Raw genomic sequence first — 27,063 nt, forward strand, 5'->3', positions numbered from 1 at the left:
CTCCAGGTGATGATTCTGTGATGGATCCGAAAGCCTCTGTGGAACTTGTGAACACTGGAGCAAATTCATTGTCATCCTTGATTTCTATTGTTGTTTGTAGTGTTGATGTTAATCCAAGTTCATCAGTTACCCTGAATTCGATATGACTTATTAGATCATAAAGAAAATTTTTTGTCCAATTTAAATTTGCATTTTTTTTTATTTAAAAATTTTCAATTAAAATTAATTATGCCCCGTTTTCCTTTTATGTTAAAATTTTTTTTATATTATAAACCAAAAAAGGAGAACTAAAATGAAGGTTTTTTAACTTTCACCAAGTAACTTTTAGGGACAATTTTAAAATAGAAAAATATTAAAATCTGTTACTTTCTTATATAGTACATGCATAGGGAAATAAACATAATTATTTTCTGATTTTATTGACATCATTAACAATCATAGCACAAAAAATATTGAAAATATAAATAAGAAAAAAACCTACGCCGCCCTGATCTAACACCACGTAAGACTTTAGATTTACGGAGGCTATTCGTTGCCAAAAATCCAGCCTTTGAAATTTGAGAATGCATACTTCGGTTCTACTAAACAGATTAGTAAAACTCTAATAGTCGATCCGAGATTAACATATTGCACTGGTATTAAGCATTTTGAATATCTTGATTTGATAAAATGGAAGCTTTAACATGCAACTTACATAAATTGCAAACTGTATTTAGATTTCGACATATAGAAATGTAAACAATAGAACGTACACAACACGTTTAATGCTGTGCATCATGACGTTGAGAATGTTACTGCACCAGTTAACACTCTCAGGTTGACAACACCACACTTTCCTTTTACAATTAACGCGATTAACATTTGTAAACGATTTTCCTACTTCCATATATGAAATTTTCACCGAAATAGACGAAAATTAATAGATGAAGCCAATTTGCACGAAAGCAGAATAAAAAGAGAGGTAACTCTTGCTGGTACAAAAATATTTCAAATTATATAAAATTGATATAAATTTCACATACACCAACTGCATCACAGTTGACTTTAAATATCTTCTGAATTTGTTAAAACGTATTCTAGTACTGGATATTCAAGTAATGCAAAATTGGTTAAAATATTATGTAATAATGTAACAACGTTTGTACTTATAATGAGCATAATAATGTGCTAAAACTAAAGTTGGTGAATTAACAAAAGGGAATGTTTCCTATATATAAGGATACAAACCACTCTCGTTGACTTGAAAATTTGAAAGTGGTAAGGTAGCAGCTCAACTAACTGTCAATGTTACTAATTCCTATGCAAATTGGAATTCCCTCAGTAAATTTTATTTGTCGTTGAATATAGTCAGTAGCTATCAATAGTTTTAAATTCCTTGAAAAAATTATTTTAAACCATTTTTTTTTTTTTTTTCTTCCAAGGGGGGGGGGGGACAGGGGTAAAAGGTTAAATTTTTTTTTTTTTTCTTGGTGGGATAGAATTTTATGATGATCCGATTCATGATGGTTTGACAATGTTAACGTTAAGCTAAGAAAGTAAATTTTGTGTTGTCGGCGTATAAACTAACAATGAGTTTTCCGCATTCCAAAAACGTGTACAAATATTTAACTCAAACAGCAGTTTGATGATACTTATTTTCTTATCAACAACTTACTTCAATACGATTGCATAACTTAATACTGCGCCTTCTCTTTCATAATCAAAGAAATCCTCAGCCACTGTAGATTTTACTTTTAACAAGTTTCCATCTACTTCAAATAATGACTGAACAATTGCGCTCTACAAATAACAAAGATGTGTTTTTAAGATATATTTTCGAATGCTGTAACAACAAACATACTTTAATCGATTACTATCAATGTAAACAATCTAGCCTTATCTACTTTATGTTTATTTATTATTTATATTATGTTGGTATATAAAGAGGATATTTGTTTGTTGTTGTATATGATGAAATTCTTTTCACACACACACAAACACACACACACGCGCGCGCATATTTTCATTTTATGCTTAAATACAAGTGTAAATAAAATTTCCTCGATATCAACATGAATATCAAATTTATCAAATACATGCAGTATTGAGCAACACATTAAGTCCAAAAATACACGTTAATTGGTGATGATACTACTTCATACAAAAAGTGAATGATCACTTGTTTGAATAATTAAAACAAACAATTTTAAAAGAAGTAAAAGTAACACCAAGCCGAGCTTATATCTCAAGGTCAAATTCATTGATAACTAAAACATCAGTATCTATAAAACCTAAAATATTATGGTTTAATAGTACTTACACTATCCCCAATGCTGTAAATCAAAGCACTATCATCTGAATCCTGATCAATAGCTAACAGTGTCATAATTGTATCTCCTTTTTGATGAGATTCACGCATATATATTTTATGCTTTTCTTTTGAGCTATCCGGATCCGGGTCAACAAAAACTGGCGCTTGTTGTCACAAAAGAAACCAAAATTACAATATATTTCACGACTTTATGATATTTTACAACTTTATCAAAAGATCTTAGACAAAAAACGAGATTGCATTTGTGAAAAAATGCTATGCCACCGCATTAATATAACACTAAATAATAATGTAGGGAAAGATTTTTTTGTTTCTTCAGGTTAGTGGTTAAATGTATTGTTATTCAAATAAAAGATCAGAGTGGGAATCTATCAATGCAGTTGAGGCTAGTGAATTTCGTGGTGAAGGTCATATTTCACATGGCCAAAATTCCATGACTGTATATCAAAGGACAACACAGTTAGACACTTTGTCAAATTCTTGGCCAGCTGATATAAAAGTTCATTTTACATCTTAATCTGTGCACATGATACAAATTTCATAGCTGCACATCAAAGGACAAGAAAGTAGGTCACATCATCGAAATCTAGGTCACCTGATATTAAATTTCAATTTTACAACTAAGACTGTGCACATAGTCTTAATTTCATTAAAGGACAAAAAAGTAGGTCACTGTAACCTTGGGCAAGACAAAATTTTGGCCCAAGGGTTTAATTCAAACAATCTTGATACAGACCCACCAAACAACATTTCATGTCATATATCTAGGCTGTAGCTTTCTCCAATTTAGAAAACATCCGTTTTAGTTTCAGTTTTTACTATGTGAACATAAAGAAAGTTAATGCCCCGGCCAGGGCCAATTTTGACACTAGGGGCAAAATTTGAACAACTTTGGTAGAGGACCTATGGATGATATTATAAAGCAAACATCAAAGCTCTTAGCCTTGTACCTTAAGACAAGAGAATGTTTTAATTTTTTACTATATGTACATAGATCAATGACCCCGGGAAAGGCAAATTTTGACACCAGGGCTATAATTTGAACAATCTTGGTAGATTGGTAGAGGTTCACTATCAAAAGTCTTATGCCAAATATCTAACGTGGGTTCAAACCCTGTCAGGGACAAGCCGTTGTTTCCTTGAGCAAGAAACTTTACATTCATTGCTTAGTACTGGTTGGTTACAGGAATGGATTCGAGAGTGTTTCAATAAGCTTACAGCTTCCAACACAATCGAACTAAAATAAATTTGTATCAACTAAATATTTAACCTTTAGCCTTTATCAATTCAGAGAAGAAGAATTTTCAAGTTTTTACTATATACATGTAAAGAAAACTATCACTCACCTCTGGGGCAGGGCAATTTTAACACTAGGGGCATACGAAATTTAAACAACTTTGTTAGAGGACCCATCGATGATATTATATACAAAATGTCAAAGTTCTAAGCCTTGTACCTTCAGACAAGAAGAGTTTTTATTTTTTTATCATAGTATGTACATAATGACTGAAAATCAATGACCCCCGGGGCGGGGCCAAATTTGATCCCAGGGCTACATTTTGAACAATCTTGCCCATTGTTTTCTCGTTTAGGGCAAAAGCATTCTTTCACTTGAGGACCATATGCCGCTTGTCATAAATTGGCACTACTGTGTCACATTGAAGGTTCCATGATAACCGCCGTATGAACACATCTGCTGATGTTCCTAACACAAAATTTTACCATTTTCGTGTTAAAAGTTGAATTCTGCTTAAGCCGGTGCTAGGGGGCGTGGATGGTAACTTGCACTTTCCAGAACCATCCATGAACAGGCTCAATCGAACCGAGCCTGCAACATTTTACAATTTTGCCGTGTTGGGCTTTCTTTAGGGATTCTGTTTATCACTATTACTACACAATGTTTCATGCAAAATATCTAACCTCTAGCCTTTATCAATTTTTCAAAGTTTTTAACTATTTACATAGGACAATGTTTAAACACTACTACTTTAAACACCTGTGATGTGTTCTCGTAAAATGTATCTATAATCAACACCATCATAAATTATCCCTTACCACGCTAAATGTTTTGAAAGGATTTGTCCCTCTTTTAATTGGGATAAAACCCCTCAACATGCTGAGAACAAATTCACAATAAGTACCGTCTGAATAGCGAACGCTTAAGACTATGATTTGAGGTTGCCGATTTTCCAGTTAATCCCGCGCATGTGTTTAAATTTGTTGCCGCCAACAAAATAAGAGGTCGATTCTAACCTCTATTGCAGGCAAGAGACTATCTTTAAGCATGCTTTACAAAAGGATCCCACTTATGGAAAGTAAAACTCTTAATAATTTATAAAATAGTAAGGTAAAAGATAGCAAATTGTGAAATGTTGAATCAGAAGTTTTGGGTCAGTATGTTGTTTCTCATGATATAGTCTCATCGATGAATTTTTAAATTTCTGGACCCAAAATTTTCTTTTCCTTTTAAAACCCCAGGCCCCAAAAGTTAGGGGACAAAAATGAATAAATTTAACCCAATAATAGTTTTTTTTGATTCTGAAAATTTTTCGACATAATCCATTGGGGGCGGGTTCGATTTTAATCGGGCCCTTTGGGAAAAAAAAAACTTGTGACTCTGATCTTCCCAACATTGAATTTAATGGTTTCCCTTGTCCTAAATTTGTTGGGGCCCCCAAAATTTTATTTGGGTTTTTCAGTCGTTATTTGGGAGAAATTGGTTTTTAACTTATTATTTTGGTTTTCCTGTTAAAATTTTACTTGGGCGCAGAACGCCTAAAATGACTAAAAATTTTTTAACATTTGGCCCCCAAAAAAAAACAAACAAGGGAAAAAAAACAAAACCCCGCCCTTTTTTGTTCACGGTAAACTCTTGTGTCTCAGTGTTAGTGGAGTCGGAAGCTTCTATCGTAAATTTGTAAGTTGGAGTAGTGGCACGACTGAAAGTAGCGCCGGTTGCTACTAAAATTTTGTCACCATCTAATATGAAAACTGAATCGAGTACCCCTTAAACACAAATTTCATTGATTGAAATAACAACAACAACAAAAATGCTATAACCTTTGTGTAGAATACCAAACAACTATATTTTTTGAGATGTCATGCATTTGTATATCGCTAATTGTATTTATAAAAGAACGAAATAATGGCAACTATATACTAACTTAAGATTTATTGAAGTTGCCATAGTTTTAACAAAAATTAGGCTACACGGTTCCAGAAAGATATTAAGCTTGTCGTTTAGCAATCAAATTTACGTACGATAAGTAAAATAAAAGTCGTAAATATATATATTATATTATTCATACGCGATATTAAGCGTGTTTAAAATATACCAGAATTAAATTTACTGCTTCCATTTCAACAGTATTACAACCATATTCTACATATTGTACGCGCCATCATTTTAGTAAAATTGAAACAATTCATAAATGAATCGACGTGTACACCTGACATAGTATACACTTTTAAAACAATTTCTGAATTAACATAAATCATGATTTCTTCAACTAAAATGTGCACATGCTTTTTTAAATTGCGAACAAACTTTGCAAATCCACGAATGTTTCAAAGCCTTAAACATAAAATAAAAATTCTTTGATCAACTTAACAATCCGAAAGGAATTAAAATGAAAAAGATAATGAAAATTAAATTGTGCTATTTTCAGTTCGGATCGTGTTAAAATCGATTAACAATTTGGTGACCAAACCTATATTAAATGGTGCGTTAATCTCGAGAAAATTAAGTATCGTGCCATGACATCGTTTTAGGTTAACACATAGTAGGCGGGGCCTACCAGTTTTCCGGGCCTTATTATATGCCTTATTACATGTATCAACTCGTATTTGTTCTTGATTTTTAATGTCGTGTATTTCTATCATATTGAATAAAAAATGCATCTTGCAAGTGATTGGAGAAAAGTCTTATTACCGTCAACTTTAAACGAAACTACGTTAAACTCTGCACTCTTATCTGCGTCCGATGCTGTGATAGTGATAACAGTTGTACCTGTAAAAAATGTATAGCTTAGCAATAAGTATTATTTGTCTATCTCGTTGCCTTAATTTCTTAATAAGTTTTATGTATAAAAAACAAAGAAAACAAAAAACTCTTATGACAAGTAATAATTAAGATAATAAATAATGATACATCTTTTCGAGATAATGACCAAGTTGTTTACAAATTTAATGTGCTGATTTACTAGTTAATTATAGTGTTCAATCACCTATCATATGTTTATTTTTTCATAGTATTGAATCATTTTTATCAAATAATTACAATACTGAATAAAACATTTAAAAGTAAAATCTTATACATATTTTTCAATATCATTTTAATTACACTGCATCAGATAAAGGAACATTTTATGTGCGCAGATTGATGCACAATTAACAGGGTTTAATTTCCAAGTAAAACACCACCCTTCTTCTTTACATGTTTTGTGTAAATTCAAGTGCTTGTACCGGCAATTCATTTTCTTTTTCATCTTTTCGGGAGGTATTTCCCGCTCCTTTTTTGCCCTTCCATCCTTCCTAATCATATAACATCCCTCCACTTGACATATGTCTTTTCTATTTATTAAAATATATCCTTTTCGTGAATAATAAACCGTTCCTTCACCCGCCCTTACCTCTGTGATGCATCTTTGGTGCTCTTTCTTGTTTCCTTTGAAGCGCTGCATTTCGGAAACGTTGTTCTCTTTTGTTTAATATCTTTATTTTCATTTATTGTATATTTAATGACCCCCAGAAACAGCAGATATTAAAACTTTGAGCCGCGCTATGAGAAAACCAAGATAATGCGTTTGCGACCAGCATGGATCTAGACTAGCCTGTGCATTCGCGCAGTTTGACCAGGATCCATGCTGTTCGCTATCAATTTCTCTATTTGTAATAGGGTATGTAGGCGAACAGCATGGATCATGATCAGACTGCGCGGATGCATTATCTTGGTTTGTTGCAGCTCAAATAATTTTTCGAAATTGTAATAACGATATATTAAATAATTTAAAATTATCATTTTACAAATAAAGTCCTTGAGCTAGGTCATTTATCATCAAGATTACTTTCATCATTTTTATCGATTCATAAGATATATACTCAGGAAAATTTGCGATATAATACAATAACAAAATATACAATAATTTATATAAAAAACATACCTGCTTCAGCATTTTCTCCAATATAAGCTGTAAATGAGCCGCTAAATATTGGTTTGTTATCATTCACATCTTGTAAAATAATTGATGTTAATAACGTTTCTGCTGATGTCCCATCACTCACTCTTACATCACAAAAAGAAAAACATGTGTTTTAATTTTTTTTCGAGCCGATATAAGAGTTAAAGAAAATATTTTTAATATAATATTTTCACATTAATGCAGATAAATTATGTTATCATATCAAAAAACTAATATTTTACATTAAATACAATGTAAATAAATTTAAATTCCAGCATTTAGAACAATAAAGATTGTTTTTTAAATTTTACATCAGTTTATGAAAAAATATTCTTACTCTAAAATAATCGCATACGTTTCAACAACGCCCACTTTCTCTATATCAAATGTGTCAGTTGTTACGCCAGCTTTAACTTTTAATTCGTTTCCTTCCACAAAAAAAACGTCTCTAGTAGCCTGAACCTATATAATTATGATGATATAAATACATTACAGACATATTAAACAATTAGTTGCTAGCATAGCTATGTTTTTTTAAACGTTATGTAAAGAATTAGAGGTCAAAAAGCAAGTCAAGGACTGTCGAAAATACTAGGAGAACAGTTTTAGTAACTGCTTAATACGATATGATCATGACAACAGTAACGAACATATTATAAGGTAGAGACATTTTGGACAAACAGGGATAAGGCTCTGTTAAAGTATTACATATTTCTGTTAAAACAGCTCTCCGAAATGTTTGAATATAAATTCAGCGAAAAAAATATAAGCCGACGAATAAAACACTTGATTTTTTACATCCTGATAACATGAACAAACATGCGCTTAACCCCTTTAGATATTTATTGAGAATTGATGTAACCTTCACTTAAACCTCGCTAGATGACTTAAAAATAAGAGAAAGCCATTGAAAATGCATGAAACATTTTGATTTACAATGACATCAGGGTTCAACCTTTGCTTCGCCTTTAAAGCTTACAACAGATAAATACTTCTGTTACTTTTAATGGTTTTGTTTTGACGGCATGCAATATGAACAAATGAAACACAGTTATATTAGGAGTAGGTTTTTGAAATTGCATGGCAAACTTTGATTATGCTTGCAGTTGAGGGGTGGTGAATTGATGAGTGGACAGTAGATGAAAACATCAGGGGAGGTGGGATGCCAAACACTTAACAAATGATATCATAAAAAAGACTATATAAAGATTAAAAAGATTTTAATATACTATATAACTCACACTTTTATCCATGTTAAATGATAAACCTGCAGTCTCAGTATCGGCGTCAGTGGCTGACAGTGTCAGAATAACGTCCCCAGCTTTAGAAGTCTCTAATAAATCTATAACGTGGTCATCAGCAGTTGAGTCGGGATTCGGCTTGACCCATACAGGTTTCTTACCTGTACAAAAGTTTTAAAGATTCGTCATAATTATATTTTAACATAAATTACGGCCATTGGTTTTTATGTCAAGCATGTGAAATAGATAAATACAGAATCCCTAAAGAAAGCCCAAGCCCTACACGGCAAAATTGAAAATGTTGCCGGCTCAGTTTGATTGAGCCTGTTCATGGACGGTATTGGAAAGTGCAAGTTACCGTCCACGCCCCCTAGCACCGGCTTAAGCAGAATTCAACATTTAAACATGAAATAGTAAAAAATTTGAAATTGAACAATCCAAAGATGTGTTCATACGGCGGTTATCATGGAACCTTCAATGTGACACTTCCGTGCCATTCCATGAAAAGCGGCGTATGGTCCCAAGTAATAAAAGCGTGTGCCCTAAACGAGAAAACAATGGCGGAACTAAATAAAATGGAATGCCAAATTACACTGTATCATACAATTATGCAATAAGAACAATATCAACATCAAAAAACAACAACAACAACAACATCATCAACAACAACAACATAATAATAATAATAATAATAATAATAATAATAATAATAATGATAATAATAAATATAATAATAATAATAATTAAAAGCGGATGAATAAAATGACGAAGAATATAATGCGGATGTAAGCTTATTATGTGTATTGTAAACAACTTGTTTTACGCCGCCTTTCAAAATCTTTACAGCAGCTCTATCCAATGTATATATATTGTATACACTCACGATTATCCAATCAAATGTATCGTTTACGTTTAAATAATAATGATTTAATTATTTGTTCGTCATGCAATTTTTTTAAAGTAACATTGTCAATTTATTTTTCGAAAAGTTTTGGGACAGAATGTCGGAATTAAAGACGGAAAGATTAAAATTTATATAATTTGTTACGTTCATGGCATATATTTTATCTGTGCAACTACCAAAATTTGACTGTAAACAAAAAATCGTAATCAACTATATATAATTTTCACTGTGGCCGAACTATATCTGAATGCAGATGAAAAGGAAATCATAACTAAATGGAATAACAGGCAGAAATAAATGCCGCCATGCGTAAAGTTTCCTTCTTTAGGATTAAAAGTCGATGTCACCATACATCATGTTAAAAATGTAACAAAGATAGAGAAATTTAACAGAACTATATTTCAAAATTGATGAGGTGACGTCATGATGTGATGACGTCAAAAAGGAGAATGCGCGACGTTACGCGGCAAAATCAGTAAAAAGTACTTAAAATCACTTAAAAAGCATGAAATAAAAAGAAAATTTATTTGTTTTACTTACAAGATTGAAATGCATTTCATTCGTGAACACCAGCTATTATATTTTCACTCGTGGCTACGCCACTCGTGAAAATATTGCATCTGGTGTTCACTCAGTGAAATTATATTTCAATCTTACATGCCAAACAAACAAATATCATCTATATATTTGATAAAATGCATTAATAGTTATATTGTAACAGAAAAAATCCGATCAGTCTCAAAACATTCTGAACATCCCGCGTAAAGTCATATGACCCTATAACAGATGCCATTTGCTTTAATCGAATTCAGAATACTTAATAATAATCAAAGAATGTTTTTAAACTTTTTTTTCTATAACCCAGAATTTCATGAGATCAACTATTTGACTTTTTAAAAAAGAATTGGTCCAAAGTAGAAGGTTAATAATACCATAAATAATTTTGTGGATAGTATGTAGCATCCTTATTGACAACAAACCACATATAAAATGGTGTCACATTACACATCTGTATATCTAGATAATTTTAGTTCTAGAACAGAAGATTATTCATTTTATAATACTGCACGTTTGTAACATCGTTTTTCATTGGATTATCGTGATGTGTAGTTTTCTTGTCCTGTCATTTAAATATCTGTAACATAATATAAATTTTTGTATATATATATATTATGGTGGCATATTTCTGCCACCAGATAACCATATAACTAACTAGTTAATTAAGAGGTTAACTAGTTACGTAACTAGTTAACCTCTTAATTAACTAGTTAGTTATCATGTTAACTAGTTACGTAACTAGTTAATCTCATAATTAACTAGTTAGTTACCAGGTTAACTAGTTACGTAACTAGTTAACCTTTTAATAAACTAGTTAGTGTTCAGGTTAACTAGTTACGTAACTAGTTAACCTCTTAATTAACTAGTTACAATGTAGGTATCAGGTTAACTAGTTACGTAACTAGTTAACCTCTTAATTAACTATTAAGTTATCAGGTTATCTGGTGACAGAAATATGCCATATATATATATATATATAAACCCAACATGTATGACCTTTTTAAAAATGAAGAAAATATATTCTTTCATGATGCGCCACTAAACGAAATATGATTTTCTTTGCATACTTACAAGAAAAAGTACAAAATAGGTTTAAATATTACATAGATATTTCACTCACTGTATGAGTAAATTAACGTTTGAAATAAAACCATAACACGTAAAAGTAATATAGCAGGATAGTTACGTTCTGGTAATCCTTGCACATTTATTGTCACTGTTATAGTAGCTTCAGTGTCGGCTGTTCTTGGATCGTAGTATGCACTGTGGAAGGAAATGAACAAATAAAAAAACGAAAAAAAAAAGAAAAAAAAGAAAGAAAAGAAAATGCGTTTGTCTGTAGAAATGAGAATCGTAAAAATGTATTTTACTCTTTTTTTAATCTTATGGACGATTATATTGAAAAGATATGATTACTGTCACAGAATATGCAAATAAGCGTACTTTTGTATATCACCGCAGGCAAAATTAAATTAGATCTCACTTGATGTTCCTTTCATAACAATACATAGGTTAAAATTAATGTCCTTTATGTATAGGTTTTAACTTCTGATGTCTAATGTATCCGTTCGTTCATTCATCAAAATTAGTTTTCTTTTTTTCTTCACTCACTCACTCACTCACTCACTCACTCACTCACTCACTCACTCACTCACTCACTCACTCACTCACTCACTCACTCACCAACTCACTCACTCACTCACTCACTCACCAACACTCACTCACTCACTCAATCACACTCACTCACTGACTCACTCACTCACCAACTTATTCACTCACTCACCAACTCACTCACTCACTCACTCATTAAGATTTAATTTCATTTCATTAATGCTGATTACCAAACACTAAGCGATACACAATTATGCGTGATTTGAAATCGAAGAAGTCTGAAAACAATTGCATGCTTTTTGCATATAAGAACAATATTATTACCCAAGAATCACTTGATACTGAGAGGCTTTGATATTTTTCTTTTCACACTTGATCATTTTGTCGGATGAAAAATGATCTGTCACACTGAACGCACTATCGTCCGGTGATTCAGACACTTTTCTAAAATAAAAAGCAAAATCATAAGAAACAACAAAATAATGAAATGGATAAGTTTAGTTTAATTAAATTATTTTAAGCTCGATTGCGAAACAAGTTCTTGCAACTTATATTGATCACTTTCGGGTCGGCTTCCTGGAACAAACCAGTACTGGTGTCATATGAAGAAACATGGTCGTGACCAAAGTAAGGATCGAACCGATAATCCCTGGGGTTAAAGGATTACACACAAACTTTAATTTGATTAATGAACACATCTACATGAAAATGTTTTTTTATTGAGTTTAGAAATGTTATTAGCACAAACATCACAGTAAAGTATATATCCACCAACCAAGCCTATGTCTTATATATTTCTATCAGCAAAAAACAAGATATGAATATATTTCATATAATCAATGATTATAATTATCAATGTCAAAGATCAATAAATCTATTTCTGAGATGAATGATGGCATATTCTTTTCGAGGAATTTTAAAAGTATTTCTTTTGTATTTCTTTCCAACCAATATAATCTTTACACTTCCATTTTCTGTATGAATTAAATATGGATCTAATTTAACAACGAAAAGCGGATGCACGAAATCATTGCTAAACGGATAAACCCCTACTTAAAATAGCAGAATCATATTTTGTTACAGAACATTTTATTCTGTTGACGTAGAGTAGTATCATAAGTCTTCGAAGCAGCCGAGTTTGATTTTGAATAAGACGCCTGTTTACTACCGAATGACTTGATTTATTTTTCGAGTCGTCAATAAGAACAAAAGTGCATAAAAACATTCACATACAACAGCTTTTTACTATATGACCAAATTTAAATTTCTGGCTTTGTTGCAAATTTTTATTTACATTTTCTTCACATGGAAAGACAGTGTTTTCTTATCTCTGTATACAAATAATGGACTGTGCGACTGTCTGTAGTTAACCATGATTTTATTTCGAGGAACCAACCTAAAAATAAATCATGCGTAAACACGTTGTCTCCTTCTACACGCCTGGCAACCTATCGCTCCACTTCAAAATTGTGGTGTACAGAAAAAACAGGCGAAAGGTCGATATAAACGGCTAATTGTAAATATTGTTTATGTTTTTGTTTTGTTATTTTTTTAAGTTGTATTTTTACGAAAAACGACAAATGTAGTTTCGTGAGGGAGTGTTAAACTGTTTAAGGGTTCCAATGATCTAAGCTGTAATAGAAAGAAAAATTATATGAACCCCGGGAAAATTTTTCCTGACGAAGTGAACAATGATTGTAGAATATTGAACTTACCATTTAGATGCTCTACCATTCGAATGTTTTGCAAAAGTGTATTAGAAAAATATCAACCCGTGACAAGAACTTCGTGCAATATAAATTACTTCTGGTGGATTTCGTAAATTTGTATATCGATATCTTTCGAAAGAAGTGGAGCAAAATGGCAAGAGATGGAGCGAGATGTTCGATGCTGAGCAGGAAGCAATATGAATTTGGCATATAAGGAGGAGCGTAGATAAAAGCTAAATAGACACATGTTGAGACTGAGAAGTATATACCTTACAAAGACAACTAATAAAGTGCGATATCTTTTCAACAACTATAGCGAAATAAATTAATCGTCGCGAATGCGTCACCTATGGCTGCCATAGATTCCATGTTATGCTCCAAATTTGATTGAAACATATGCATGGCGAAGTAAAGGACGTCCCTTATTCGATCGATCAATCATGATTTTTGACACCGGCTTTTAAGTACTTTTAAATACGTGTGACCGTGCAATTCGACAAAAGCGAATATTTTCCGTTCCACCGGGAACAAATGTTTCTGAGCAGGTACGTGTAATACGATTGTTTCTTCCAAAATGTTATGTTTCTATGGTGGTTGATTTACGCCATGTCGTATTTCGTTTCTTTGTCACAAAATGTGAAAATGCAGAAACACGAACGGACGACAAAGTTGACTTTGTTGTCTCTTCATGTTTTCGCTTTTTTATCGTTTTCGAGGCAAAAAAGCAAACAACGACAGAAGGACGGCAAAAATACGACACATAGGAACCGTCGTATATTCGTCGTATTTAAATTTCGCTTTTTCGCTTTCAAATTACAAAAATATGAAAACAAAAATAGAACACAAAACATATTTTTGTTGTCTCTTCGCATTTTCGCATTGCTACATTTTGCATCGTTACATTTTGGCATTGTAGCATTTTTTCATTGTTAAATGTTTGAATTGCTTCGGCGAATAAACGAAAATGTGAAAACACAACATTTCTAAAAAACGAAAAACGACAATGCGAAAGTCAAAATACAACAATGCGAAAAAGCCAAAGCATAACAGAGAAAAAAGTCATAATGAAACAATGCGAAAATACAACAGATGAAATACAATAGACATCTTAAACGAATAACAAGACATATAAATAAACAATACATACAATCAGCCGTTAAACTCCCCACTTTAGGGTCAAATGCACTTTTGGGTCCCACCCAAAACTGCGTTACGTACTTTGGGGTCCAACTTCATAGTGCGTTACGCATTTAGTGTCAAAGTCTAACACCAAAGAGCGTGTCACAGTAACATATGCATTTTGTAACATCAGGCAGACGACCGCACTTCACTGAGTCATAACGAACATAATTCTTTAAAAGTTACAAATTATTTTACAATTTTTTATTGCTACTATGTTAATATTTTTTCGACATTGTATACGTTTTCATTTGCGATATCATGTTGTCCAAATATTTAGGAAAATCAAAAGTTGTGAAAAAAGGCTTGAAATGAAATGCAGCTATAGGCGTCATGCAATTTTATTATAATAAATTTTATTTCTAACCTGTTACAAGTCATCTAAACAGAAAATGATATTATATTCACTGCATTTAACGCACTTTGTGACAAGTTATCATTCATATAACAGTTCCTCCTTCGTGACTATAGTAGTTTGATATATAGTCACAACTCTCCCGATATTTCAAGTGGTAAAATTAATAAAAAATTAAGAATCAAATCATAATTTAATTAAGTACAATTATGGTGGTCTGTAGCGTCCAGTTTCACAGTCGCGAGAACTTTTACCGCCAGTCTATAAAATATCGCGTGAAACTTTTAAAATGGTATAAAATGTTGCATTTTAAAGAAACCTTCGAGTTTTTTTACACTTTTGTCCTAAAAAGTCGAGTAGAAGACTAAACTATATAAATATATGCCTACTACTGTAGGTAGCTCATGACGCCATTTAAATCTTAGATGTAGTAGAGCAATAAGTGTCGACTTATTATGCATGGAACTGTCACTTTTAAAAGGTCGCGGTTGATTTAATTCTATCTCGCCGCGATACTTCATGGAACAAAAAGTCGCGAACACAGATTGATGACTTAAAAAAGAGCATAAATGTAATTATGAAACTTTTATACATACACACATAATATTGTACAGTTTGTGTTGTTATAAAAAGATTTATATATATCACTGGTGATATAAAAAAGTCTCGAATTTTCCAGAATTCCATTGAGATACCATTTATTAAGAGACCACTTTTTGGAAGTCGCTTGAGTTGTCTTTTAATACAGTGTCAACTGTATATCAATTTCATGACATTTAGAAACTATGAAACGAGTCCTTTTAAAAGTTTGTATTTTCTTTTGAAATGATTAAGATAGTGATTTATCGACATAGTTTAGTTTTAATAAACTTAAATAGTCAATTTTTATAGTATAGAGAGGTCACATGTGTGCTGTATTATTTTGGTGAGATTTGATAACGGGTCTGATGCCTTTAATGTCTCATATACTACGGTATCTCAATGTTTTGATGTTTTATCGTTGGTCATTTGCTTATTGAAAGGTTATATACATGTATCTTTTAAACGAGATTTTATCAATTAATGTTTCAAGCTTTATGATAAATTATTACGAGTTACACTGTCATTGGCACATGACATAAACTGAAGCGTACGGGTCCGTCCTGCCATAGTATGAAACAACTACTAGCGCGGACGCAATGAAACGATTCCCTTTAGTTTTCAACACACGCACTGATGACATTCTTTTGCAGCCATTTTACGCGTGCGTAAAACCTTGCTTGTAGATATCTTATGTAACAAATCTTCGACAATCGAGTATTAGTTTATGTAAGCATAACTAAACTGTTGACATTGCAACGCAATCTGGAGTCAGCTCTTTCTACCGAAATAGTTCTTACTTTACATTGAGTGTAGTTTCAATACGTAAGATATTGAACTCGTTGATCATAGAATCGTGTCTCTTTCGCAACTTCTTAAGATAGTATTACACGGTCGTGTATATATTTAGAGGCTGGCATAATATAATGTTATTCAGCTAGTTCAATTAATTCTGTATTCTACATACATTCATTCAAAATCTTATATAACTATACTCACCAGAGGCTCGCCTTAATATATTTTTATTCAACTCGACTCGTTATACATCTTCAGTATCAAGTATGTTGAATATTCACTATAATAACTATGCAATTTAAAGCTGAGGCTCGAAAAAATATAATTTTATTCAAATCGTTTCATTATTTCAGTATTGCACCTACTATTATTCAATATCTTCTAAAATTTCTCATTAGCACGGATGGAAATCACGTGACTTTTAAGGTAACGCGTACTGATAATATGGCGGTCTAAACACCTCGCTTCACATGTGTTTTCCAGGTAATTCTTTATTATAATACCGTATACTTACACACGAGACGTAAAACAGCCTACGTGGAATAAAGAATTGTTGTCGCCTATTCTTTATTTTCCATCCCAGTGATTACAGTGTTTACAAACACTAAATAATTCAAGCGAAATTTTAAATGTCGACAATTATTTTGAGGGTAACATTCACGCAAAATTAATATTTTTCTTAAATAATTAATGTAAGAAAAGAGAAAAAAGTCATAGAATTTATTTAATTGAAAATGTAAATATTAGTCATGTTAAATGTTGACTAGTCATTTTTTGTTCCAGTACAAGAGAGAAAAATGATTTGGGTAATGAACACTGGTTCTTGTTTTGTTGATAACTCCCACAAACTATTTATGTGCAGGTAATATCTTTTCAAGTGATAGCCTAGATATTAATTAAACAAATTATGAGAGATGCATTTATCTTTCATAGAATAGAGTCACAGAGTCGTGGACACAATTAAAAAAAATATGATAAACAAGATCAACAAGGAAAGGCGGCGTTCAATGAATGCAACCCCCATATGACCCAGCAACAAGAACCAATGGCAAGAAGCACAGGCGGACCCCAAACAAAACCCTTCTAGGTAGCAAAATGAATTCTTGCGTATAAATTCTAAATGAAATTTGATATCAAAGAATTAATCAACGGAATTAAAACAAAAGTCTTAAATATAAGTAGGTGGTCTTTTATTTTAGTTTAAGTACAATTGCATTATAGTCATTCTTTATTTTTGCAGATATGGAAGGTTCCAGCTCGGATATTGTTTTTGATAATTTGGGAAAACATTTCGTTCCCGGAAGGATCTTTATGACCATATTATGACCATTCGGCACTTGGCCTAATTAACGTTTAACAGCCGAGCAAATAGTGTGTGTCATAGGTATAGTCATTCAAATATAAGTCCTCTAGATTAAATCACTCAGTTTAAAAAAGTCCCATTCAGATATTCTGTAGGTTGTTTTAGAAAAGGATTTACATGACCGTATCTAATACACATACTTATTTTAAAATAAGTTGTCCAACGAAAGACTAATTAATTGTTGGACACATAATGTGTTGATATTTCAAATTTGCTATTTCAATTGAACAATAAAAATGTTAAATACGTGAACATTTACACATGGCGCAAAAATATCAAAAACGTGCAAAAGGGGGTCTCAGCTTATGGGATTTTTCCGTTAATACATGTATTTTTCCGTTGATGTACACCTGTGCGTGCAGCCTTTACATAAGACATAAAATCAGGGACCCCTGAAATATGGTTCTGCAAATATTAAGCTCTTGGGTACTGCGTTTATCCTATTCGCATTTAAGTCGAGATCATGACACAATGCCTCCAAACATTATATGTGTGTTCTGTTTGTTTAATTCCAGTTCACATTCCTTTAAAAATTTAAAAAAGATGTAATGTTCAAATGTAAAGCATCTTTATTGTTCAACTGAAATAGTAAATTAAGAATATTAAAACATCTATGTCCAACAATTAATTAGTCTTTTATATAACAAGTTATTTTTTTAAATTATTTTTAGTGTTTAACATATGTAAATTATTTTATTAATAAACAAAATCTAAAGCAGAAAAAAAAATCCAGAAAAAAACAAAAAATGAGTCTTAACACTATGAATGCCCTCGCATACAGACAAAATTTCAAATGTTATAATGATATTTAGTTCCAGTTTTTTTTAAGAAACAATATTTTCATTCTAAGTTCAAGGCCCTCCAATTACTCAATGCTAAGTTCAATAGTATAGAACGTTCAAGACCCTGAAACTATTCAGTGTTAACCTATTGCAAATTGCATATTTGTATCCGAGATAATTATCAGATATTGTGAAATTTTATCATTTCCAAGTTTAAAGGGGATACCTGTCAAAAACATTTGATCATGAACAACTTATAACTTGACTTGTACTTCTGATAAAAACAAGTACATGCAATGTCAACCTCGTATAAAAATTCCTACAAAAGTAGGAGCAGAAACTGAAAATGTCTTATTTTTTTCTAAGTCCAAGAAGGATAACTCTGTCAAAAATCATCGAACCAAAACCAAATTCGAACTTTCTATATTTTCTGACTAAATACCTGCATATGCGACTTAAACCTTAAATGCATGCCTAAAAAAGTAACAGTGCGGAATCTGAAAGAGGAATTACTTTGGCCAAAATCACCGAACCATAATCAAATTCTAACTTGCCAGCTTATTCCTATGATTCATCTTTATTTCAAATTAGAAGTCGAATATGTACAACAGTTGGGGGCTGATAATGCACATAAACAAAAATTTCCTATTCTTTTCAAAATTCAAGAAGGATAACTCTGTCAAAGATCATCGAATCATGACTAAATTCGGACTTGACATGCGTAATTCTATGACATATCCATATATTAAATTTGAGTTGAATGTGAACAACTTTTTAGTATAAAATATAATATAAAAACAACCTACAGAATATCAGAATTGGTCTTTTATCAAAAAAGTAATAAAAACTACAGGACATATATTTAAATGTCTTTAAAATCTTAATAGTAAAACGCCATACCTGTGACAACAATTTTGACGTAATCTGTTACAGCAATGTTATAACTCTATACATATACTCTATATACTATATATATACTCTTACATATAACTAATATATGCACCCCGGCGATTATTTCATTTATATCGAAGTTCATTTAATATACAAGTCTCGTACGTAAGTATAAGGGATACTATAAAGTATTACCTGAAAATGCATGTGAAGCGACGTGTTTAGGCGCCATATTGTCGGTACCGTAAAAGTCACGTGATATCCTACCGTGATTATGATACTTTTACAAACTTAAAAAAAAATTATATTTACCTATAATAAACAATATCCCCGCTTGAAAACGCACTTAAAAAATCGTCACCAGCAACATTTTCAATTGCTGAACATGCTTCAGCTAGACTAATGTCTAGAGTATAAGTAGTACCATCTGTAGGTGATTGCCATGTTGGTGCTTGACAATTGACAATATGTGCTACCAGTGCTGAAATAAGGTATAATTAACTTATAACATTTTTATAGATTCAAAATAAGAACTGTAAATGCATGTTTGTCAATCCATAGTGTCATAATGAACAGATGCATATGTCGGCAAATTTTAAAATCCTTTTTTTGTAAAGAACTAGTGCAGTTAAATTGTTAAAAATCGTGTCCCAAATGGGCAATGTAACTTAATTGACTTTCATAACAGAATATTGTTACAGTTGTATTTATATCAACATAAATACCTAGTGGATACCTGGTGGTGACGTGTCAAATTGATTACATACAATATTAGCTTTATGATACTATAAATTCAAATTTCTTATCGCGTCGAATGTGAATTAATTTCCGAAACCGGTAGCAACATGTCAACAAAACAAAAACAAAAAAACTAAAAAAAAAGCAAAACAACATGAAGAACCAATAGTAATTTAAAACTCTAGTGACATTTTAATATTTTACCGTTCTTACACATTTTCCCATTCAGAATCGGTACAACAAAACTACAAAGAACAAATGAGTATATTCTAAATAAAATTCTAACACTATCGGCAATTTTTCTATATAAACAAAGAAGGCCCGAAGCGTACATTATTCTACAAGAATGTACTCGCCGTTCTTATTATCTCCCTGTGTATTTTCACATTGAGGGCGCCATTTTGTTTAAATAAAAAACAATTCTTTGTCGAATTTTGTTGTGAAAACTATCTAGAATGAAAAAAAATGGTCTAACTAAGAAAATGAGTCCGGACACCAATATCTTTAATTTAGTCGTTAACGCTGTCAAGACGTTTAAAGTGTTGTTTACGTGACGTCACAATGTAGCGTCAAACAGCACGTGCAAAGCAATCAAATCAAGTACGCTATTTTAATGTCGTAAACGAGTTAACTTTTACATTTATTTCACTTTTGATAATTTGTATTTCGCTTGAAAAAAAAATAGAGTGAAATAAAATAAACAAACAAAGTTTTATCAACGTTTTCAAAATTCGTTATTCTCAAAATGTTTCTACACACGGAAGATTTATTGACAGTTTTTTTTCAACCCACTGGAACAGCCTTTAAAGAACGTTTCTATTGGAAACTCTGAGGCGGAAGGAAATTTAACCACCAAACATAAAGTCCAACTTTATAATAATAATTATATTTTTTTGACGTGTTAGAATGAAAAAAGATATTAATTCTTCATTCATTATTGTATAATAATGCACGTTTTCGTTCAAATGCTTTGTTATTAATCACTCAGGCCTATCGGCCTTCGTGATTATATTACTACGCGTTTTAACTCAAACCGTGCATGATTATGCAACAATGCACTCAGAATTGATATCTATTTCCTAAGTTTATAGAAATGCTTTATAAAAAATTATACTTACATTGGAGTAAAAAATAGCCAAGAATCGAAAAGAACATCCTGAAACAATACATTGAATTTATTTAACAGTGTTAATTTTTATTTTCATCAAAGTGATGAACGTACTTGTAAAGAGATTCAAATAATTTCATGATATAGTGTAATCGCTTCTCAGGAGGGCTTATTTACCACAAACAATTTTACATCGAGGTAAATTTCCCTTCATACATTGCATACATCAAATTGTCATAACACGACGTAGACTTATCACTAAATTGCAACCCAGTAACAGATAGTGTTTATGACATTGCATACATCAAATTGTCATAACACGACGTAGACTTATCACTAAATTGCAACCCAGTAACAGATAGTGTTTATGTAAGGATGAATTTCAAACAGTTACAGATAGTGTTAATTTAACAATGAATTACAACCCAATAACAGATAGTGTTAATTAAGCAATGAATTACAACCCAGTTAAAATAACATAGAGTGTTAATTTAACAATGAAATACAATCCGGTAACAGATAGTGTATATTTAACAATGCATTACAACTCGGTAAACAATAACATATAGTTTTTATTTAACAATGAATTACAATCCGGTAACAGAAATAGTTAATTAAAAATGGATTAATACCCGGTAACTGATGGTGTTAATTTAACAATGAATTACTAACCGGTAACAGATAGTTTTGGTTTAACAAAGAATTGAAACCCGGTAACAGAAAGTGTTGATTTAACAATGAATTACAACTCAGTAAAAGATAATGAATTTGAGAACAAACAGAAACCCAATTTTAATGATGTTACGTTGAAACTACAATCCAGTGCTCATAATAAATAACAACATAATAAAGATATTTATATTATGCAATACATCCACTTTTTCTAAAAGAAATTATAATAATGATAATAAAATTAGAACACCTTAATTTAACATGGCTGTTTTCTAAAATTTTATAGTAAAATAGATTGACAAAATCAAAATATGGAAGCTGCAAATCTTAATAATACAAGTAAAGATGAAGATGATAACTGCAAATAATTTTGCTGCATCTTTAAAGAAAAGTACATCGATCGAATGTACGTAGAAGATGTTTGTAATCGCAGATCACAGGACATTGTATGTACAGTGATTTCATTTTTCCTTTGTAAAATGTAATCCACGTTTCTCAAGAATATCTCGAATGGAAAATTTTTAGGGCACATCGTGCCTCAGACACGAAAGAGTCTTCCTTCTTTAGAAAGTACAAACACGAATCTATTGATATTTAATTATTAAAAAATATTTAAATAATGATTTCAGATTTGGTAGATGGATATCATCTTCAAGAAAATAGCGCTGCTGTTCTACTCTTTTGTATCATAAGCAAAAAACCCCAACAACAACCCCCCCCCCCCCAAAAAAAAAAAATAAATAAATAAAAAAGAATAAAAAAATAAATAAACTAAAAAACCCTTTTATCTGTCTTCACAATATGAAACCCCCCTAAAAGGATAAAAATACCTAAAAATAGTGTTAACTGAACTAATACTTGCTAGTTAACTGAGAATATTTCTATTATAAGTCAGGCAGTGCTGCTTATCATGGAAATTGGTTATAGTTTTCATACATGTACTAAATCTGTCCTGGGATTAAATAACATCAAAGTCAGTCATTTTCCTGAATTTTTTAAACACTTGTATATAAGTAACAATCTTTTTTCTGCGTGAGAATTTAGTCGCGTGTGAGTTTCCAGTAAACCTCTGGTTTCTTGTTCAACATCAGAAATTCACTGCTTAGTTCAAAGCCAGAATGATATAACTTGAGAATGTTGTTGTCTATTACTTAGACTGCTTTCTTGTGCGCCTTAAATCTCCTTTGATTGTATACAAAAGTAAACATCTTGCAACAAAAATGACCGTTCAAGAATAGCAAATCATTATCTGAGGGTAGCCTAATCAATTCGGCGTGAAGGGTGTGACTCATTCATTTAACATGTTTTAATACTGTCAAAAGACATCGCCCGTCTAAAATTATCTCGATGTCTCTTTGACAAGACAAGTCTGAACTGGCAAATAATCGGTTAAAACATATAGCAGTGTAAGTCATTCTATAGGAATAAATGAAAAGATATTGCAATAGGATCACAAGATTTTAGCCAATAACACTTATAAAAGGGTAAGTATTTTGATTAAGGAATGAAATAAAAAGTGTTTTAACAAGCAGTTGTGACTTTGCCTGAGTCATAACGATATAAACGACTTATAATTTAAAAATGTGTATTAAATAGTGACTTCTCCGCAATTATTTCTCATTTTGCACGAGACAAAAACTAAAATAATACTACAAATTATGTTTAAACAAAATTTGTATAAGAAAGAGTACAATCAGCATACATGGATAAGCGACATTCAATTTATATTGAACAGAACATAAATTTTATTTCGAAATGAATACAATACAATATATTGTTACGCTTTGCATATCAACTATGACTAATAGCTGATCACATGATATTATTCAATGATGTACAGTATATAGGAAAATTATGGAGTGCGTGTGTTGCAAAAATTCCAGGCATGTAAAGTGTTCTTTAAAAATGCGGACTTGTATTCCTACAATTTGTATTGTATCCGTGCATAGCACATAATTTGCCGATTTATCCAATATTTTAATTGAAGGTTCCCTCCTATATATAACAAGTTTACATATAGATCGTAACAATTTACCTAACATGGGAAACAACAACAAATTTACAAGTTCGTATCTTCCATTGCATACAATACATATGCAAGTTTGCACACTAATTCTTACATATATATATATATATATATATATATCTATTTGTACCTGAAATATACAAATGAATTGTATAACTCGAATACAGACAAAAAGAGTTTATGAAAACGTGTTTCTAGTTATAGAACTGCAAGTACGTTTACACAGTAACGTGTTTAATATGACAAAAGTAGATTCACAAAGTTAAACAATTTTTTATTAATGCATGACGCCCCTCCCCTCTTTAAGTACTTACGACAGATAAAAACCCTGCGCCATTCCTCTATTTCTAAATAAAACTGAAGGATAACACCCAACATTCTTCCTAACATATTTTTAGTTGCATTTGTGTTATCACTAACATTCTTCCTAACATATTTTTAGTTGCATTTGTTTTATCACTGCACTACATGACTTGAAAATTGCTGATTTTACAATTAATTTTATACAAAATGATTATGCACTGACTAATATCATTTAACCTCAAGATTTCCTGAGCAGCATCGGCAATTTGAAAAAATTTATGGGAACATTGACCACTTTTAAGCTAATAATTTCAAAACAGCCAATATTTGTATTGGTATCATTGAAAAATGTTTTGGCACAAATTACATTTTAAACAAAACTTATGCGAGTATTTGGAAAAAAATAGGATTTTAAAGCGGCCACCAAGATTTCCTTTCCGAAATCAAGTTCTTATCCGTAACACACATGTGCAATCTGTAATAAGATGTTTTCAGTATAAATAAATACCGGTACATTTTAATATACTTGAAGCTTATGGTCTTAACTTTCATTCTATATTCATTTTTGAAAATTGATTATTTTACTAAATTTCTGAAGGGAGCGCTATTAATTTCTTGCCGGATGTATAAGTGTGGTTTTAGGAGAGGGAAAAAATAAACGACGATAAATTTGAATTTATACTTCTACGTAATTAATTTTTTAAGGCATCATTAGAAAGTTCATGAAAGATTCTTTCATAGACAAAAAAATATTAAAATTGACCAAGAAATAAAAAAGTAACTAGGGGCGCCGTGTTTTTCTTACTGAATTTGAGAGTGTTGTTTTCAAATGAATATTTTAATACTTCCTCTTAATTCATTTTTTTATTTTTAGGCATTATATAATTATAGACTATAAAACTTATACAGTATTCTTTTCTTTCAATCCAAAATTATCAAAATTATTGATTAAAACTTTACAAAAATGGGAGGGGGTGGACGCCGTGTTTTTTTAGTGTGATTTTCAGAGGAAAAATGATAAATTTTGATGAACAAAACTAAAAACATCAATTTAATCCATTTTTATTTCTGAGGCATTCATAGAAAGCTTATGAAATTATCTTTCATTTGATACCAAAATTATTTAATTCTATTTAGAAATAGGGGAGAGGCGCCGGGATTTATACCTGTTCGTACATATACGTTACAGAAGTTCGTTTATACCCAAAGAAGGGCGGAGCGTCCTGCATAGCTTAAAATCGTTTAACTTCACGAATCTACTTTTGTCATATTAAACACGTTACTGTGTAAACGTAATCTTATTGTTTTACAACTGAAAACATGTTTTCTCAGGTTTAGATAATATATCTATATGTGTGCAAACTTTCTTTATGCATTATATGTTATGGACGATACGAGCTTGTAAATGTTGTTTTCCATGTTGGTCAGTTGTTAAGATCTAAATGTAAGCTTGTTTTTTAAAAGCAGGTGCCTTCAATTAAAAGATTGGAATAAGAAGCATATTATTTGCTGAGCACGAATGCAAAAAAAAATTCTAGACAAACACCTTCGCATTTTCAAAGGAGTTTTCAAAAGGAACACTTTACATGTCTGGAACTTTAGCAACGGACGCCCTCTATAGAAAATGAGCATATATTGCTAAAGAAAAAAGAAAATAAATGTATATCATAATAATTTCATTTTTTATATCAACATCGCTAGCGTTAACTCAACGTTTACAATATCTATGAGATACATAAGTCTAATAATACAGACTTTTCGTATGACTGAAGCAATTCTTACTACGTAAGTTTTATAAAATAAATTATGTTTTAATGGATTTAGTATGGATTTCCTGATACAGATTACAAACAAGTGTACACATGCAAAATGGAATTCGTCCTCGATATATTGCGTATTACAAAGCTGACATGTGTGCTGATGTCGTTCAAGTCTGTTTCTACCATTTTGAACATGCCATTTATTTGTTTAAGGCAGATTATATTTCATCTCAAACATTCTACAGTAGAAACTGTCGCTTAATCACCATTATAACAGTCAATAATTTGTTATAAAGTCAATTCAGCTCAATTTGACAATGACAAAATGAGCATTATGTCGTTTTAGGAGTTTTTAAGCTAAAATGTCGATCCGTTTTTGTGCGTTTATTTCGTTATGTAAATATTTTAAATAAGATATAATTCAAACTAAACACTGGGCTGGGCATTAATGCACGGTATGTAAACTACACTCATAATAGTCTGGTGAATATGAGAACGATACTTTTGTACCTCATTGTTATATCCTCTACATTTTTTTAATTGTTTTCATTGTTCATAAAATTTACATGTATTAACTTTGTGTCATACGTTTTGATGCGTTTATTTTTAACTTACATTGTGTATTTTAAATATGACATGTTTAAGTAACCGCTATGCATTTCAAATCATGAAGTTTTAATAGAGAGTATAATCCAGTATACATGAAACCGTCAAATAGATGAAATTCAAAGTTGTATTTCCTATACTGAGGAGATCATTAAACTTAAAATAAAACATTTTATTCAAACGGAATAGCTATCCAATATAAATGAAAAAGCTTGACAAAATTTTGGTACATACCTTCTTAAATGTTCAGTCTTTTAGCTATCAAATGCACTTTTAAGTGTTGATATAAATTTCTCCGTAAACTTAAATTGTTAAACACTTACGAAATACGTAAAATTGCAACACATGCGCTGCATCTTGTGGATAATTTATACAAACTTTATTATAACTTC

General features: G+C 31.3%; 2 protein-coding genes across 2 annotated transcripts; both read right to left on the minus strand.

The window, feature by feature from the left end:
- Positions 1-4,739, minus strand: LOC132748624 (uncharacterized; the record flags this gene model as incomplete). Its single annotated transcript, XM_060738236.1, has 3 exons — positions 2,300-4,739; positions 1,655-1,779; positions 1-131 (listed from the first exon to the last, which is right to left on the minus strand). Coding segments are annotated over exons 1-3 (355 nt in total), but the record flags the coding sequence as incomplete, so codon positions are not given.
- Positions 2,756-27,056, minus strand: LOC132748626 (protocadherin Fat 4-like). Its single transcript, XM_060738237.1, has 11 exons — positions 26,906-27,056; positions 21,315-21,352; positions 19,771-19,939; positions 12,130-12,249; positions 11,381-11,457; positions 8,733-8,893; positions 7,829-7,953; positions 7,474-7,595; positions 6,243-6,320; positions 5,156-5,317; positions 2,756-2,799 (listed from the first exon to the last, which is right to left on the minus strand). The coding sequence occupies exons 2-11, from the start codon at positions 21,349-21,351 to the stop codon at positions 2,756-2,758; spliced, it is 1,095 nt and encodes a 364-aa protein (XP_060594220.1). The 5' UTR covers position 21,352; positions 26,906-27,056.
- Positions 27,057-27,063: the final 7 nt, after the last annotated feature.

This window comes from Ruditapes philippinarum, unplaced genomic scaffold (genome assembly GCF_026571515.1).
Source record: "Ruditapes philippinarum isolate M1 unplaced genomic scaffold, ASM2657151v2 ctg7058_1_1_1_1, whole genome shotgun sequence".
NCBI lineage: Eukaryota > Metazoa > Mollusca > Bivalvia > Venerida > Veneridae > Ruditapes > Ruditapes philippinarum.